General features: G+C 40.3%; 1 protein-coding gene across 1 annotated transcript in view; it reads right to left on the bottom strand.

Annotated features, from left to right (window-relative positions):
• LOC140888698 (uncharacterized) overlaps positions 1–18,232 on the bottom strand; it is a 31,106-nt gene extending 12,874 nt beyond the window's left edge. Inside the window, exons 1-8 of the mRNA XM_073296398.1 lie at positions 18,179–18,232; positions 17,207–17,242; positions 17,069–17,122; positions 16,918–16,983; positions 16,314–16,473; positions 11,339–11,400; positions 10,552–10,662; positions 10,090–10,500 (exon numbers count right to left, since the gene is read on the bottom strand). Coding sequence (XP_073152499.1) covers positions 10,090–10,500; positions 10,552–10,662; positions 11,339–11,400; positions 16,314–16,473; positions 16,918–16,983; positions 17,069–17,122; positions 17,207–17,242; positions 18,179–18,232 — 954 coding nt within the window. The remainder of the gene's footprint in view (positions 1–10,089; positions 10,501–10,551; positions 10,663–11,338; positions 11,401–16,313; positions 16,474–16,917; positions 16,984–17,068; positions 17,123–17,206; positions 17,243–18,178) is intronic.
• Between the last annotated feature and the right edge of the window lie 511 nt (positions 18,233–18,743).

Here is an 18,743-nt window from a genome sequence, read left to right as displayed (position 1 = left end):
ATCGAATCATGGTAAGAGCGTCTAGAAACATCTCCCCATGATTTCCTAGGTATCACTGATAGTACCTGCAAGAACCAGTAGGTCATCCATATATCCCGATCGAATCAACAACCATTGGTACATCGAGAGTCGTTCGAGATTCGATAACTATGCAATGCATCTTGAAGATCAAATAGTGACATCGCATGTGCTACTAGAAAACCAAGTAACCTAAATCACATCGAGTACTCTGGCCAGAGATTTGTCACACTAATATCTCCTCAGATCGCATAGGATATCCATACTCGCAAGCGTGTGGTGAATCCTTGACAACAAAGCATCGATTCCTATATGTGTCGTAACTGTACCCAATCCTGACACCTGATGACCCTCATAGAATCGGTAAACGAGTCAAAGTACAGTACTAGCATATAGAGTCTCCATGATGTTTCAAGTAATAAGAACTAATGGTGTACAACCAAAACCGCGGACTTATCCACTCAATTAATAATAACCACTTGGAAAGTCCGAATAGGGTAGTTCGATAATTCATCATATGAATATCCATTTGCATTCTTTGAACATCTCTATGTTCCATACCAATGAAACGTGGTACTCGACATCGCAAATGCTAGTCTCAATCTCGAGCGATCCTTATCCTTATTTGCGGACGACTCAATTGACTAGGAACTATTTAGAATATACTGTAGTGACCCTTACCTCGATCACCTACTAAACAGAACTTATGCATGCAATTAACTTAATTAAACAGATATCAGAATAAAACTGCGGAAACCATAAATAGTTTACAACCCCAAGTAAAGGAATCTGTAATTTATCCAATAATATACAACCAAATCGAATAGCTGTATAAACCAAAACAACAGAAATAAAACCTAAACGTAGCTCCTGCTGGCCAACCACTGACTAGCCCCTCCTGGATCCACCCTCCTCGTCCAATCGCAAACCTGCCCCGTGGAATAGGGTGTCCAGAAAATACAGAGTACGAGACGTGAGCATAAAACGCTCAGTGCGAGAGTATGAGTATACATGCATGCAAAGTGAACTCCCTATAGACTCGAGGTCAAGGATCAGATAACAGAGACAGACCGGGCCCTGGTATGTAGCACGCTGTGCCGTCGCTTCAGGAGGTGGCTCCCATACCGAGATAACCGTGGATATGCCGGACCCATATCGATGGAAGTCCATCCACTAATAGGATAGGGTACAACCCTACTAACAGACATCTCGAAAGAGATACAGCAAGATGCAAATGAATGCAGCATAATATCATGGCATATAAATCATGCAGTCACATAATACATGCATACTCAGTCAGGATATCTTGAACAGTACTTTCGTACCTCAAAATAGTGCAAGCTCTACCAACTCTAGGTCCACGCCTATAGTCTGCTCTACACTGCCAAATGATACTACTATCATTAAAGTGCTCTAAAAGCCTTAACTAAGCTATTTCATACTCCCAAATATTAATAGGAAGCAAAAGCTATACCTTCGTCCGTCGTTAGCCCTTTGATGTCGATGCCTCCAGAACTTGGGCACAACTCCGCTACGACTACCGAACGCCTTGCCGACCTCCGGACCAAGCCTAAGAAGACTAAAACAGCTCCAAAAGGACTAGAAAGGAAAGGAGAACTCGGAATTGGTAAATGAAAGTGAAGTCTCGGCCTTCTATTTATAGACAACGATCGGAGCTTCCGATCCTTTATCGGAACGTTCGAACCTCGATCGGAACGTCCGATCCTGCCATCGGAGCTTCCGAAGATCTTGATCTGCCACATGTCAAAATATCACTTGTTGACTTCGGATAGGGGTGATCGGAGCTTTCGGTCCTGATCGGAGCTTCCGATCCAACCACACGTCATGCCTGACGTAATAACATCGGTGCCTCCGATCGCTCATCGGAGCTTCCGATCCTGTTCGGAGCTTCCGATCGTGCCTTCGGAGCTTCCGATCCGTCCGATACCCAATTCAATTAATTAGCATTAATCCTTTAATTACTCAATTAGGGTACGGGCTACTACATTCTCCCCCACTTAAGATATTTTGTCCTCGAAATCAGATCTTAAGTACCGAATGCAAATACAGAAATCAGAAACATTATTTATTCAAATCAAACGTTTACAGAGTTTGCAACTGAATACAACTTAAAGAATGAAATCAAAACAATCAGGATGGTCTTTACGCATCCTGTCCTCGAGCTCCCAAGTAGCTTCCTCAGTGCCTCGGCGCTGCCACTGAACTAAAACCAAAGGAATGACTTTGTTCCGTAAAACATTATCCTTATAATCCAGGATACGAAGAGGTTTCTCAACATAAGTCAAATCCTTGTCTACCTGAACCTCAGACCGCTGCAGAATATGAGATTCATCCGCCACATACCGTCGCAACAGAGATACGTGGAACACGTCGTGAATACTGGATAGATGCGGTGGCAAAGCTAGTCGATAAGCCAAATCGCCAATGCTCTCCAAGATCTCGAACGGACCGATAAATCTGGGAGACAACTTGCCCTTAAGGCCAAATCTGAGAATCTTGCGAAAAGGTGACACTCTCAGAAGCACTTTCTCCCCGACCTCGAACTGCAAGGGCCTACGCTTGATATTAGCATAGCTGGCCTGACGATCCTGTGCAGTCTTAATCCGTTTCTTGATTTGATCAACAATGTCTATCGCCTGTTGGATAAACTCCGGTCCCTCAGCCTGTCTCTCCCCCACTTCTTCCCAGAAGAGTGGAGTACGACAACGTCGCCCATACAACGCCTCAAAAGGTGCCATCCCAATACTAGTGTGATAGCTGTTGTTGTAAGCGAACTCGATCAACGGCAAATGATCCTGCCAGGCTGAACCAAAATCCATGACGCACGCTCTAAGCATATCCTCTAACGTACGGATAGTGCGCTCTGACTGACCATCAGTCTCCGGATGATAGGCTGTACTCAAACTGAGAGTAGTACCCATCGCACGCTGAACACTCCCCCAGAATCTAGAAGTAAACCTGGGGTCCCGATCACTGACAATGCTCACAGGCACTCCATGAAGTCAAACGATCTCCTGAATGTACATCCGTGCCATGCGATCCACAGAGCACTCCCGGCTATAGGCAATGAAATGCGCTGACTTGGTGAGTCGGTCCACCACAACCCAGATAGCATCACAGTTCCTCGGGGATACCGGCAAATGGGTCACAAAGTCCATAGTGATAAACTCCCATTTCCATTCAGGAATAGGCAGACTGTGAAGCAATCCTCCAGGTCTTCGGTGCTCTGCCTTGACCTGTTGACACACCAAACATCTCGAAACAAACTGATAAACACTGCGTTTCATTTCCTTCCACCAGAAACGAGTACGTAGATCCTTGTACATCTTGTTGCTCCCAGGATGAATACTCAACTTAGTGCGATGTGCCTGAGACAAAATCTCCTCTCGCAACTCTTCATCTTGCGGAATCACAAGCCTACCAGACAAACACAGAAAGCCATCTGACTGATAATGAAATCCAGACGAGCTACCCTCGTTAGCTAGACGAGCTAAACGCTGGGTCTTCGAATCAGACATCTGAGCATCTCGGATCCGCGAATACAAGGCTGGCTCAGATAATATCGCAAACATCTGGATACTCTGCATACCTTTCTTATGCTTGAAGGTATAACCTGAAGTACAACAGTCACTGATCGCACTAGACATCGAACAAGTCTGAAGTGCGGATAGTCGCACCTTGCGACTCAAAGCATCAGCGGTCAGATTAGCAGCTCCCGGATGGTACTTAATCTCGTAATCATAATCCTTAAGCAAGTCCATCCAATGTCTCTGCCTCATGTTCAACTCCTCTTGAGTGAACAAATACTTGAGACTCTTATGGTCGGTGAAGATCTCAAATTTCTCGCCATACAGATAATGACGCCAGATCTTCAAAGCGAACACAATGGCTGCTAACTCCAAATCATGGACTGGATAATTATCCTCGTGAAGCTTCAGCTGTCTAGAAGCGTATGCGATCACATGCCCATTCTGAGTCAGGACACAACCTAACCCCGGAAGAGAAGCATCCGTGTAAACTACATACCCTCCAGATCCTGACGGTAATGCCAACACCGGCGCAGAAGTCAACCGCCGTCGAAGCTCACGGAAATTCTCCTCACACTCGGAGGACCACTCGAAATCCACACCCTTGCGGGTAAGCTGCATCAACGGTCGAGCTAACTGAGAGAAATTCAGAATGAAGCGACGATAATACCCTGCTAGACCCAGAAAACTACGGATCTCAGCAACTGTCGTCGGACGCGACCAATTAAGTACTGCTTCAATCTTGCTTGGATCAACAGAAATCCCCTCCCTGGATATGATATGGCCAAGAAAGACCACTCTATCCATCCAGAACTCACACTTGCTCAGCTTGGCGTACAACTGCTCATCTCGAAGAGTCTGCAGTACCAACCGCAAGTGAGAAACATGCTCTTCCGTATTACGCGAATACACCAAGATGTCGTCAATGAAGACCACGACAAACTTGTCCAAATACTCCCTGAAGACACGGTTCATCAAATCCATGAATATAGCCGGCGCATTAGTCAAACCAAATGGCATCACTAGGAACTCGTAATGCCCATAGCGAGTACGGAATGCAGTTTTGGCTACGTCCTGATCACGGACTCTCAACTGATGATACCCAGATCTCAAGTCAATCTTGGAGTAAACTGACGTGTCCTGCAGCTGATCGAACAAGTCATCAATACGAGGCAACGGATACTTGTTCTTCACAGTGACTCGGTTCAGCTGCCGATAGTCAATGCACAGCCGCATCGACCCATCCTTCTTCTTCACGAAGAGAACAGGAGCTCCCCAAGGAGATACACTAGGATGAATGTACCCCTTGTCCAAAAGATCCTGTAGCTGATTCTTCAACTCACGCATCTCTGACGGAGCCAGACGATACGGTGCTCTAGAAATAGGCGAAGTACCCGGCATCAACTCTATGCCAAACTCGACTTCCCTAGCAGGAGGAAAACCCGGAATCTCATCAGGAAACACATCTGGAAATTCATCCACAACAGGAATGCTCTCTATCCCAATACTCTCAGCGGACAAATCAACTGCATAGATAAGGTAGCCTTCCCCGCCAGACTCTAGAGCTCGACAGGCTCTCAAAGCTGATACCAAAGGCATCGGGGGTCGCGCTCCCTCACCATAGAAAAACCAACTCTCACTCCCTTCCGGATGAAAGCGTACTAATCTCTGATAGCAGTCCACTGAAGCTCGATAGGTAGTCAACATATCTATTCCCAGAATGCAGTCAAAATCGTCCATCGCCAGGACCATGAGATTCGCTAACAGAATGTTCCCTTCGAACTCTAAAGGGCAACCCATCACTAGACGCTTAGCCAAAGCAGATTGGCCCGTCGGAGTAGAAACAGACATCACTATGTCTAGTGCAATGCATGGTAACTTATGCCTCTTAACAAAACGTGCATAAATGAAGGAATGAGATGCACCAGTGTCAATAAGTACAAGAGCAGGTATACCAAAAAGCAGAAATGTACCTGCGATGACTTTCTCATTCTCCTCCACAGCCTGATCATGTCTCAGGGCAAACACCTGGCCAGAAGCTCGTGGCCTCAAATGAGAACTCCCAGCAGACTGTCCCTGCGACCTCTGCTGAACGGTGGCCTGAGAACCCGATCCTGAACCAGAACCAGAACCGCCTCCCCCAGACTGTGGACAATCCCTCCGGATATGACCAGTCTCTCCACAACGGAAACAAGCTCCAGAAGCTCTGCGGCACTTGTCGGATGGATGGTTCTTCCCACAGTGATCACACTTGTCCTTCTTACCGTAACGGACAACACCTCCAGAACCAGAGGAAGAAGAAGATCCAGACTTCTTGAAAGTTTGGGCACGGGGACCCAAAGAACTAGCAGGTCTCGACTGAGAGAAAGACTTGTTCCGCCGAATGCTGTCCTCTGCCTGGTGACAACGGCTCACCAAACCCTCGTAGGACATGTCGTCACCAACCGCCACACGGTCATGGATCTCAGGGTTAAGGCCCTGAAGGAACAAATTATACTTCATCTCTGAGCTATCAGCAATCTCGGGGCAATAGGATAGCAGATCAAAGAACCTCTGCTGATACTCATCGATAGACATGGCTCCCTGTCGCAGACTCAGTAGCTCGCCCGCCTTCGACTGTCGGAGTGCAGGAGGAAAATACCGCTTTTGGAAAGCTGTGCGGAACTCGGCCCAGGTGGCCACTCCTCTCGCCGCAACAAAAGGTGCAGAAGTAAACCTCCACCACCTGCGCGCACGCCCATCTAGAAGATAGCCAAGGGTCTCCACCTTCTGCTCCTCGGTGCATTGGAAAGTCTGAAAAGTCGTCTCCATGCGGTCTAACCAGTTCTCCGCATCCTCCAAAGACTCACCTCCAACTAAGGGCTTAGGACCCATAGCTAAGAATCGACGCACAGTGAAACGCTCGTCGTCATGGTGACGATGACGCCGTTCTCGACGAGGCTCCCGGTTGGCATCACCCCAACGCCCACCAACACTGCCATGAGAACTCTGGTCGTCACGATTTGACATCTACAAAAATACCTTAAGATGAGACTAAATCCCAAGAATTCTTCTGCATGCTCTGATACCATAAATGTAGTGACCCTTACCTGGATCACCTACTAAATAGAACTTATGCATGCAATTAACTTAATTAAACAGATATCAGAATAAAACTGCGGAAACCATAAATAGTTTACAACCCCAAGTAAAGGAATCTGTAATTTATCCAATAATATACAACCAAATCGAATAGCTGTATAAACCCAAACAACAGAAATAAAACCAAAACGTAGCTCCTGCTGGACAACCACTGACTAGCCCCTCCTGGATCCACCCTCCTCGTCCAATCGCAAACCTGCCCCATGGAATAGGGTGTCCAGAAAATACAGAGTACGAGACGTGAGCATAAAACGCTCAGTGCGAGAGTATGAGTATACATGCATGCAAAGTGAACTCCCTATAGACTCGAGGTCAAGGATCAGATAACAGAGATAGACCGGGCCCTGGTATGTAGCACGCTGTGCCGTCGCTTCAGGAGGTGGCTCCCATACCGAGATAACCGTGGATACGCCGGACCCATATCGATGGAAGTCCATCCACTAATAGGATAGGGTACAACCCTACTAACAGACATCTCGAAAGAGATACAGCAAGATGCAAATGAATGCAGCATAATATCATGGCATATAAATCATGCAGTCACATAATACATGCATACTCAGTCAGGATATCTCGAACAGTACTTTCGTACCTCAAAACAGTGCAAGCTCTACCAACTCTAGGTCCACGCCTATAGTCTGCTCTACACTGCCAAATGATACTACTATCATTAAAGTGCTCTAAAAGCCTTAACTAAGCTATTGCATACTCTCAAATATTAATAGGAAGCAAAAGCTATACCTTCGTCCGTCGTTAGCCCTTTGATGTCGATGCCTCCAGAACTTGGGCACAACTCCGCTACGACTACCGAACGCCTCGCCGACCTCCGGACCAAGCCTAAGAAGACTAAAACAGCTCCAAAAGGACTAGAAAGGAAAGGAGAACTCGGAATTGACAAATGAAAGTGAAGTCTGTTGGAAACGCGGCTCTCAGATCAATCACGATTGATACCCGGTGCAGCGGAAGTTTAAAATTTTATTATGGAACAATTCCATAGTGTGGGTATCAACCGTTCAACGATTAAATTATAAGTGTGTGTAAAATTAAATAACAATTATTAAATTTTACCTTCAATCTCGAAGCGAGATTATTGGACTCCAACAGATTTCTCTGCTCTTGTTGTCTCTCCCTGGAACCGATGAACTCCTTCAATCAGATCCACGAATAGAGGTTTAATCCCTCTGATAGATTGCACTAGAAAATCTATCAGAAGTTTTCTGCGAAGAGAATAACGAATTTGATTCGCTTATTCCAGACTGCAATTCAAAATCACAGACCGGAATTTCTCTGACAGAGAGAGGGAGGGGTCGGCCGAAAATTGAGAGAGGGAGACTAGGGTTTTCGATTTTTGTCTCTCAAATTATGACCTGTTGTGTGTAATTTCTGTACTGTAATAACTTATTTATAATGCAGGCCACTAACCCCTTAGGGCCCATTAGTCATAAGTTGAGGCCCGACAAGCAAAGCCCACATGTTCAGAAATTAATATAAAATTCATCGTGACTCTGATTGATGAACCGATTTCACCAATGTGCACAGAAACCATTTCCGCACATTATAAAGTCAAGATAAATTTTCCTGAATCCGAATTCAGTGGTTTCCAAAAATGTCCATCCCTATGTCATTTTAGGAAATCCTACTCCCTTACTCTTATTTAAGAAGTCCAACTTCTTTATTCATTAAATTTAACTCTTTAAATTTAACTATCTCAACGGGGATTAAAACTCCATTACACTGTGTGACCCTCAATGGTTCAGGGATACAGCTAGCCGTGGGCTCACAACTCCTTGTGACTCGGAACAACGATTTCCGACTTGCCCAACGAATCATGGTAAAGCGCCTAGCAACATCGCCCCATGATTCCCTAGGTATCACTGATAGTGCCTACAAGAACCAGTAGATTTTGGTTAGCGTACAGTACGGTCCCTTCATCCATATATCCCGATCGAATCAACAACCATTGGTATATCGAGAGTCGTTCAAGATTCGATAACTATGCAATACATCTTGAAGATCCAATTAGTGACATCGCATGTGCTACTAAGAAACCATTTCTTAAATCACATCAAGTACTCTGGCCAGAGATTCGTCACACTAATATCTCCTCAGATCGCATAGGATATCCACACTCGCAAGTATGTGGTGAATCCTTGACAACAATACATCGACTCCTATATGTGTTGTAACTGTACCCAATCCCGACACCTGATGACCCCCATAGAGTCGGTAAACGAGTCAAAGCACAGTACTAGCATATAGAGTCTCCATGATGTTTCAAGTAGTAAGGACTAATGGTGTACAACCAAAACCGCGGACTTTATCCACTCGATAAGTGATAACCACTTGGAAAGTCTGGATAGGGTAGTTCGATTATTCATCCTATGAATATCCATTTGCATGCTTCGAACATCTCCATGTTCCCTACCAATGAAACGTGGTACTCCGCATCGCAAATGCTAGTCTCAAACTCGAGCGATCCTTATCCTTATTCTCGGACGGCTCAATCGACTAGGAACAGTTTAGAATATACAGTGACTATAAGATGTATTTCATGATAGACATCCCCATGTTCTACCACATCTTACATACACTATAGTATATTCAAGGTCTTTATCAAAACAACAATAGTATATCACAATATAACAATATGAAGAAAGATAAAGTCATTGCCATTAATAAAAGTGTAAATTATATTAAACAAAAGATTGTTTGTACAAAGAGTCATCAAAGCCCATAGCCACAAGTTGGCTCACTGGGCACCCACTCTTTCAAAGTCTCGGCCTTCTATTTATAGACAACGATCGGAGCTTCCGATCCTTGATCGGAACGTCCGAACCTCGATCGAAACGTCCGATCCTGCCATCGGAGCTTCCGAAGATCCTGATCTTCCACGTGTCAAAATATCACTTGTTGACTTCGGATAGGGGTGATCGGAGCTTCCGGTCCTGATCGGAGCTTCCGATCCAACCACACGTCATGCCTGACGTAATAACATCGGTGCCTCCGATCGCTCATCGGAGCTTCCGATCCTGTTCGGAGCTTCCGATCGTGCCTTCGGAGCTTCCGATCCGTCCGATACCCAATTCAATTAATTAGCATTAATCCTTTAATTACTCAATTAGGGTACGGGCTACTACATATACAGTGCTCATAAGATGTGTCTCATGATAGTGATATCTCTTTATTCACTATCTCATCTTACTTACACTATAGTATATTCAAGGTCTTTATCTAAACATCGTATAATACGTCACAACATAATAACATGATAAAAGATAAAGTAAATGCCATTATAAAAAGTGTAAATTATATTAAACAAAATATTGTTTATACATAGAGTCATAAAAGCCCTTAGCCACAAGTTGGCTAACCGGGCACCCACTCTTTCACTCTTCTGACTAGACCCTTGCTGCTCTCTCCCTTGGTAACTAATGCTCTTCGCTTGCGATTCTTTTATAATATCATTCCCATATTTTTCTGACAACATAGCCCCATCCACTGCTGCTCGGTACGTTTGTTCCCCACTCAATCTGACATCTCGTCGAATAGTAGCATTCAGTCCTTCTGTGAAATGCTTCAACTCCTCTGCAGCATTGCCCGAAATCATGGGCACAAAGTACCTCCCGCTCTCAAAATTCTTCACATACTCGGCAATGGACATGCTCCCTTGGCGGAGCTCCAGAAATTCTCTAGCAAGTCTAGTCCTGGTGCTGATAGTGAAATATTTCCCATAGAACACATCTTTGAATCCATTCCAAGTCAATGTAGTCATATCCACAGCAGAACAGGCTCCCTACCACCAAACCCGTGCATCATCACGGAACATAAAGATGGCACACCTCACACGGTCTGCATCAGTGAGCTGCATGTAGTCAAAAATAGTCTCCACTGACTGCACCCATTCCTCGGCTACAAGGGGATCAGCCCCTCCTTTGAACTCCTGTGGACCTAGATCCTTAAACCGTTTAAAGATCGGATTAGTTAATAGCGGCTGATTGTTGTTCCGTCCTCCCGCTTGTGCTTGGATTAACTGTTGAATCTATTCCCCTTGAGCTCTACTCTGCTCTTGCAACAGAGTCGCCAACCCAGCCAAAAACTGGTTGTTCTGATTGTCCTCATTGTTTGGATTCCTACGGTTAGCCTTGATCCTGATGTCCATACAGTCCACATGCTTAATTACGTTATTTAAACATAACATCCTACTCAATAGGCATACACTATAAATCAAAAACATTATCATTCATCTTAAACAATCCATAACATAAAACTTACAGACATGAAGACGAAGCATAGGGTCGTGGCGAGAATGCATGTGTGCGACAAACCCAGAGCGAACTGCTCTGATACCAAGCTGTAACGTCTCAATTTCACAATCGAAACGTTACTCAAACATACATACATAAATTTGGTAAAAATAAAAATTTTGCGGAAGCATCATCTTCTTTATTAAAAGGAGCATATAAAAATTGCACATAATAAAATAGTATCGAAAAATCTTTGCCAAACATGGCCAACAACTAAAGAAAATTAAACTTGTTTGCCTCTCATCAAAAAAATAAAATAAAACAAATGTTTTTAAAACATCTCCCAAGCTAAAGCGTTCACACTCATGCATTTCCTGTTGGACCGACCCCGGCCTCTTCTTCATGCCCAGTCACATAATTATCAATATAATCATCCACATTATCGTTACCTGCACCATTCAAGTATAGTGAGTCAAAAGACTCAGCAAGAACAGGCAGAAAAATGATTTTCTACTTTAAAAGAAAAACATTAACTTAAACTTTCATGCAATAAACATAACTTTGATGTAGCCATAACATAAAAATATTTGAGGTGATGAAGTATGAGTAGTGTGGTAACCGTCATAACGAGCCATTCATGGTTTCCTGTTAATCAACAAGCATATGGCATTACGCCCGTAAACTTTCATTCTTTGGATAGCCGCTTCGGCGCTCATCCCGAAGTGCATACCCCATATAACCATCCCGTGAGCCATGTTTGGATAGCCGCTCCGGAGCTCATCCCGAACTGCATACCCCATATAATCACCACAAGACGCATGATTCATCAAAATATTTTTCATGTATCATATCATTCATCTTATCAAATCATATCATATCATTTTCATAAACCCCGTAACATTCTCATAAAATTTCTCGTGATGCTACATGTTTAAATTCCTTCAAAACATTTCATGAGAAATTAGCTTTCATGAGAAAATCACATAATCATGCAATACATAACTTGACCGATCCACATGAGGCATTCCGTCCGTTTCGGACCCTGAAAACTTTAAAATTCTTCATGGAAATTCTTAAAAATAATTAAAATACCAAAATCATGATTTTTAGGACTCAAAAACTCATAAAATGGGGTGGGAAAATCGAGCCTGAGGCGCGGCCGCGCTGCCTCAACAGCGCGGACGTGCCGTCACGGCGCTGCCACCGGCGCGGGAGTGCCGTCACGGCGCTGCCACCGGTGTGGGTGCGCACACAACCAGCGCGGGCGCGCCACCCGCTCGCAAAAGTGCGGGCGCGCCTCCTGTGCACAGACATGCGTGACTCAGGCGCGGGCGCGCCGTCGCGACTCCTTTTTCCAAAAACTAATCTTTTCTGCTCTTTTTGAAAACCACACTGCTTAGGGATGATTTTTCCATCAAAAATACCATTCAACAACATCAAAATTTCAAAATAACTTGTACCAATACATCAAACATTCAAAGATTTTGAGTCAAAAACCTTCATAACTACTTTTACCCAAAAATCTGATATATTGCATTTAAATCTTTCAAAACTCAATAAACATGAACCGAACACATCAGGAATGCTTCACGTATCACAATCAAGCAACATACTCATAAAATTTTCAAGAAACATGCATAGATCATCAATCAAACACCTAGGGTTTTACCTTCAAACTACATATATTCTTGAATGGGTTTCAAAATCAGTAAAAACTTGCCTGAATCGTCTGATTGGGATTAACCTGGACGGCGGAACGATCGAGCCTTGAGAAGTGGAAGAACCCTAGCCTGAAGATCGCAGTGTTCGAGAGAGATTTTGAGAAAAGAAAAGTGACCGTTCAAAATGAGTGTTCAGAAATAAATTATGAATGCTTTTCTTTTGTGACTAATGGGCTTCAACACGACCCATTAGTTACTCTTAAAATCCTTTTTTTTTTTTTACTCTCCCACTTAAATAAAAATACACTGCATCCCTTTAAACTTAATTTAAAATATTTTCTTAACTCGTTTCAAGGCTAGACTCGTTCCTGCAACCCAAGATTAATTCCAACATGAAAACTTTAAAATCATACATATGCTTACAATTTCAGGCATTTAAATTAATCACATAATTAAACATAACAATTAAACATTCTAAATAACATGCATTAAATCATATAATTTAATCAATTAACCGTGATTAAGCTAGTGGACTTTTTGGACCTTACACCTATTATTTAATTTTTTAGGTGATTTAGATCTGCAACAAAAAGAGAAGATTGAACATGAAATTTTGATATAAGGGAAAGAAACACAAAGCGAGGAGAATATCTGTCTAGAAAATCAGAATCCTTTGTGATTAGTGTATTTTATACACTTAAATTATATATGATTTTAATTGTTAATTATTGGTTTCGAGCAGATTTATACGCTAGTTGTGTTGTTTTTGTGCTTGCAGAGAATTATGAAAATAATGGGGAAAAGAAGAATTATTGTGGAAGAAGAATAAAAAGTTGGAGAAATAAGAATTTAGAAGAGAAAAGAAAATAAAAAGGAAAAAGAATTAGGAAAAGAAGAAAAGAATGATCAGACAAGAAATGAAACGAGAAGTGTAAATGTGCCTTTCTTAATGGGCCAAGGAATTGTTAGCGCCACTTTTTAGCGCTAAAGAAAGGAATTAAAGAGCTATCGCGCTAAGTTCATGTGAGATTTGAAGAATAGAGGCCAGAGGGTTATACGCGCCCGCGTGAGTTCTGGAGCGGCCGCGCTTGTGGGAATTTTTATCGGGAAAGGAAAGATTTTATTTCCTTGGGCTTTTTGAGTAGGCTTTTGCATGACGCTATAAAAGGGATTTTTATCAGACTTGAAAGGAGCGGCCACAATCACACAAAATATCAGAGAAAGGTTTTGATCGTGATTTCTGGGAAGAATTTGGAGCTTTAACGTGAAGAACGAAGACGGAGATCGATAGTCCGGACATGGCGTCGACTACAGATTTGTTTTCTTACTTTTATTTATTTAATTCTGAATTTATGTCTGGATTTTTGAACATGTTTTGTTTTATTCAGAATTTTATTATGAACTAATTTTTTAGAGTCTAGAGGTCGGATGGAACCTGGTGTAGACACTTTCATGAATTTTTGATTTTATTGAATTGAGTTTCTTCTAGATTAATTGTTTTTTTCTAGAATTGATTGTCTTTTCAATTATCTGATCAATAATTTATTTGTTATATTTATTTAAAATCTGGCACTCGGGAGAGGATATTTTGAATAAGACCAATAAAAAACACACTGTTAATTATTTATAAAACTCGGGAGAGTGTATAATTTTAACAGAGCTTTTAAAAAAAACATTGTTTTGAATTGATCACTACAAGTAGATTCTTAATAGGGATATTGGAATTGAACTGTAGTTGATATATTTTATTCGGCACTCGGGAAAGGGAATAATACACTTAAGTGTTCTTGGCTATTAATTCATTGAAAGTCATGAAGATTAATTAATTAGGATTGATTGTTGTTGAAACCAGGTGAAATCTTTACATCTAGACCAATTTTCTCTGATTGATTATTTCTGAAAGTTGTGTGCATGCTATAAAATCATCTGCTTATTTTTATTTTTATGCAAATCTCTAAAAAATATTGATTTTCTAGATAAAATTTGGACTATTTTAATTACAAGTATTGAATATTTTCATTTTACTCTCACTACAAGAAAAAAGGTGAAAGACAACGTTTTTTCCGCGTTGTTAATGTCACCGAAAAAGCGTTGTCGTAGCCACTGATATAAAAGATCACACACAAAGACAACGCGGAAAAAACGTTGTCGTTTTGGGCAAATACAACGCATAAAAAAAGTTGTCGTTCCTGAAAAAGACAACTCATAATAAGCTTTGTCGTTTATGGTAAAGACAACGCATAAAAAGCGTTGTCGTTTCTGGTAAAGACAACGCATAAAAAAGTTGTCGTTCTATAAAAAGCGTTGTTGTTTCTGGTAAAGACAACACATAAAAAAACGTTGTCTTTTTTCAAATAAAAAACAAAAAAAAATTAAATCACACATTTTCAATATTATAAATCACTCAAAATTCAAAAATTTATAAAATAAAATTTAATATACAATCTTCCAATATTATAAATCATTCAAATATAAAAAATAAACGAATTCTAAATCAATGAACTCTAGGAAAAAAACTATTCATTAATCTCAAAAAACTTTGATCCTTCCCTTCAGCACATGTTAGCGTCCCGAACTTTCATAAAAACCGCAACAATATCTTTTCCTTTGATTTATATCTTCATACTGTAAGTTATTAAAAATAAGAACAAACAAACATAAAAAAATATGAATAGATCAAAATGATAAATAAACTTAAATATTTAAGAACACACAAACATAAAACAAATATGATGCAATAACCAAACACTGTAATTTGATGTTAAGTGAAAAATGCAATAGGTACATCTCCTGGGAAAAAAAATATTTTCACAAAAGCAATATCTGAAGGGAGCACCATGGCCTTGAAATGTATAATGTTTTGCACCAGTCACGACATCCCAGACCTTAGAGATATGATAACAGATAGATTCATTCAAAGTCCACTTCTCAACACTGAAAATATTACATGGGAAAAGAAAAAGAAAAAAAGCATAATTATGATTTTGGCATGTGTTATTGAAAAAAAAAAATGCTAACAAGAGCATCCATATGTTCTTGGAATTTAATACAATAATACGAGAAAACAGAAAATAAGTTCAATCTTGTAGCTCTTAGAAAGAAATCTACCTCAACAAAAGATCACAAGCTTAACAATAAAGAAAAGAGTTGCATGATCAGCAACTTCACCAAGATTCTTCCAATCACAACCTAACATATATCTATACAATACTTCCACGATGTCAATGAACTAGTAACTGAATGTCGTCTAAATCACAAGCATATTGTTCCCATTAAAGCAAACAACAGTTATGGAAGTAAAATTAAAACAAAAGATCAGGATATTTTCGCATGCCGAATGAAAAGCAGCAAAGACGCAAAATAGATCTCTTCTTTGCAGCACACTGCAAATGGAATTTCACATGAGGTGAACAAGGCACCTCCTGTTCAACCCCTTCTAATTACTACTTGACCAGAATCTCCCTTCTAAAAAATATAATGAAAAGAAAAGACCTAATCACATCACAAGCACCCTAAACCATAACTCACAGTTTCGCATCCCTAAAAATCTATTTCCAGATAAATGGATGAGGAAAATCCAACAAGGTCTTTAAACCTAACATCTACAAAACTCTACAAACTGCATACAAATTAAAAATATACCACAAACAAATTTTTTCTTGCATTGACTAAAAATATTCAAAAACTAAGAAACCACAAACTTTCTTGCAAGCAAGTACTCTGCTTTTGGTGCCCTTTTACCAAAATGTTCAAAGATATCACCAAAACAGTAACAAATTTATCCAAATAAGCACAAGATAAATAAACCAGACAATAGGTAAATTCCTCTAACTTCTTTATTAGCAAGGGAAAAACAGGATCCTAGAAGCAAGGGAAAACTAGACATTTCTTCATAAAGAGCTGAATTTAAGCTTCACACACTGTAATCTACAGGAGAGTGTGATAAAGGACCTGCAAAAGTAGAAAGACGAGTTGGTACAACTAGTTAACTTCTGATAGTGCTCAAAAAAAGTTTATTATTTATGAGAAAATAAGAACCATGGAAGAAAAGTTGTCAAATGACATTTATCCAGATAGGCTTGATGCAGCAAAATCAGAGTCAATATATCAATTTACCAATTACCAATAAAAAGTCATTACTAAACAATTGTCAAAGCCAACGACCACACCCAAACTTTGCATCCAAGATCTTATCAAATTTTCAATAACAAAATCACATTCATTCACTATCACATTATTACTGAATTTCAGAATCGAACAAACTTGAAAAAGATCCAGCGACTGAAAAAGAGCACGTTCTCATACTTCAATGCTACACTCCAACTGACCAAGTGCATCAAAAAACTGTGAGATAGGATTTTCATGCATCAGCTATGCCAATTTTTAAAAAATATGAAAGATATTGAACTCAGCCTATAAAGTTTTGATGCAACTAAATCAACGTGGAAACAGGTACACAAATCTGAATTTCTCTTGCTTGTTGTCTTCCAGCATCTTTTTGTAAAGATGCCTGTCATTGCAAACATAATAAAATTAAATATGCATGTCAACTTTGCAAAAGAAGTTGCTAAATTACTTAAATAAAATAAATTACCATATATAGCCCACTAAACAATTTCCTAATGGCACCCTGCACAGATTTCAAAATCGCAGCCATACTATACAAGAATGAACATTATGATCTTATCTGTGGTGTCAATAAAATTTGTGAATGTATAGAAACTTATCTTGGGTGCATATTCATTGCCATAAGCCGTGTTGCTGCTTTTCAAAGTTCAAATGCTAGCAGTCACATTTTCCAGTTATCACCATTTAATTAGCTCTTTGACAAGTCAATTCCAAAATAGACAGCTTATACTTGAATGAACCTAAATGTGTCTACCAGTTTACTATAGAGAAAAACTCCCCCATATGCATCAACAATCTTTTGGTGAGCTGTAGTGAATTTGTTTGTTTGAAAATATATAGGTGGCATTTCACGTGTTTGCAAGACTTAAAAAATAGCATCAACCTGTGAATTGGAGTCATGGGTAGCACGCTGCAACTCATCAATAAATATAACTTTGTTTCACATCCTCGCAAACAAGCCTTCAAATACTAAAAAAAAATTATTTTTTATTTGGAGATTAAATTATAAACACAAGAAATCAAACATGATTGCTATACAATGAATTATACACAATATTAATGAACATGCATGGAGGACTCGTGACTTGAAGAGTATTATTATATAAGCGCAAGTACAATAAGAGAATAGACATGAAGAAGGAGAGTTAACATGAATGAATGAATCACCATATATATACACATACACAAATCCTTAATTAGATGAGGTAAATTAATTAACAATATTTATTTAAACAGTCGAAGAATCTCACACAGCCACCTAGCAAGGATATATAATCATTCATATAAAATTAATTAACCCCAGTACTGTTCATCAACTAATTAATTAAGATAAATCAATAAAAACAAAAGCATCACCTGCAAAACTGAAACATACAGCACCAACTGACAAATTAATAATGTCTTGTTTCTTCCGTTATTTCTCGAGTTACAGTCTTACCGCAGCGAAGGTTGCATTAGCTGCAGCAACTTTCCACCCATAATTTCCCAGCATCTTTGCTGAATGAATCACAGCTCCCCCCCTCAACAAGGGGCAGAGTGATCAAAGCAGCTATGGAACCACAAAATATCCCAGTAGCTAGACTCGAAGCTGCTCATTGATTTAGTAATCTCAGAAAATACCCTTAACATAAGTCCATAATGCTAAAGCAATACAATTTACAGTTTTTCTCACATCGGTATTGGCTCCAACATATACTGGCTAAAGCCCATTTTCTTAAAGAATCATACTTTGTAGTTTGTAGACGTAATTAGAACAAACGTTATAAGCATAATTATTTTTTTCATTTTTTGAAAGAATCCCACTTGAACTTCAACCACAACATGAGGCTATAGCCTATAGGTAGAAATAATTACACATAACAGAAAGTCAGAAAATCCAAAGGCTCGTTTTCAATTAGGCTCCCTTAAAGTAAGTTAAAATGGAAACTTTGAAAAAAGCAAAAACAAAAAAAAACACTTTCCAAGCAGGAAATTCTTAAAATCATGACAAACGAATTTATTTC

The sequence above is a fragment of the Henckelia pumila genome, chromosome 3 (assembly GCF_033568475.1).
Source record: "Henckelia pumila isolate YLH828 chromosome 3, ASM3356847v2, whole genome shotgun sequence".
In the NCBI taxonomy this organism is placed as follows: domain Eukaryota; kingdom Viridiplantae; phylum Streptophyta; class Magnoliopsida; order Lamiales; family Gesneriaceae; genus Henckelia; species Henckelia pumila.
Note: the sequence above shows the minus strand (reverse complement) of the source record. Positions and strands in the feature narration are given on the sequence as shown.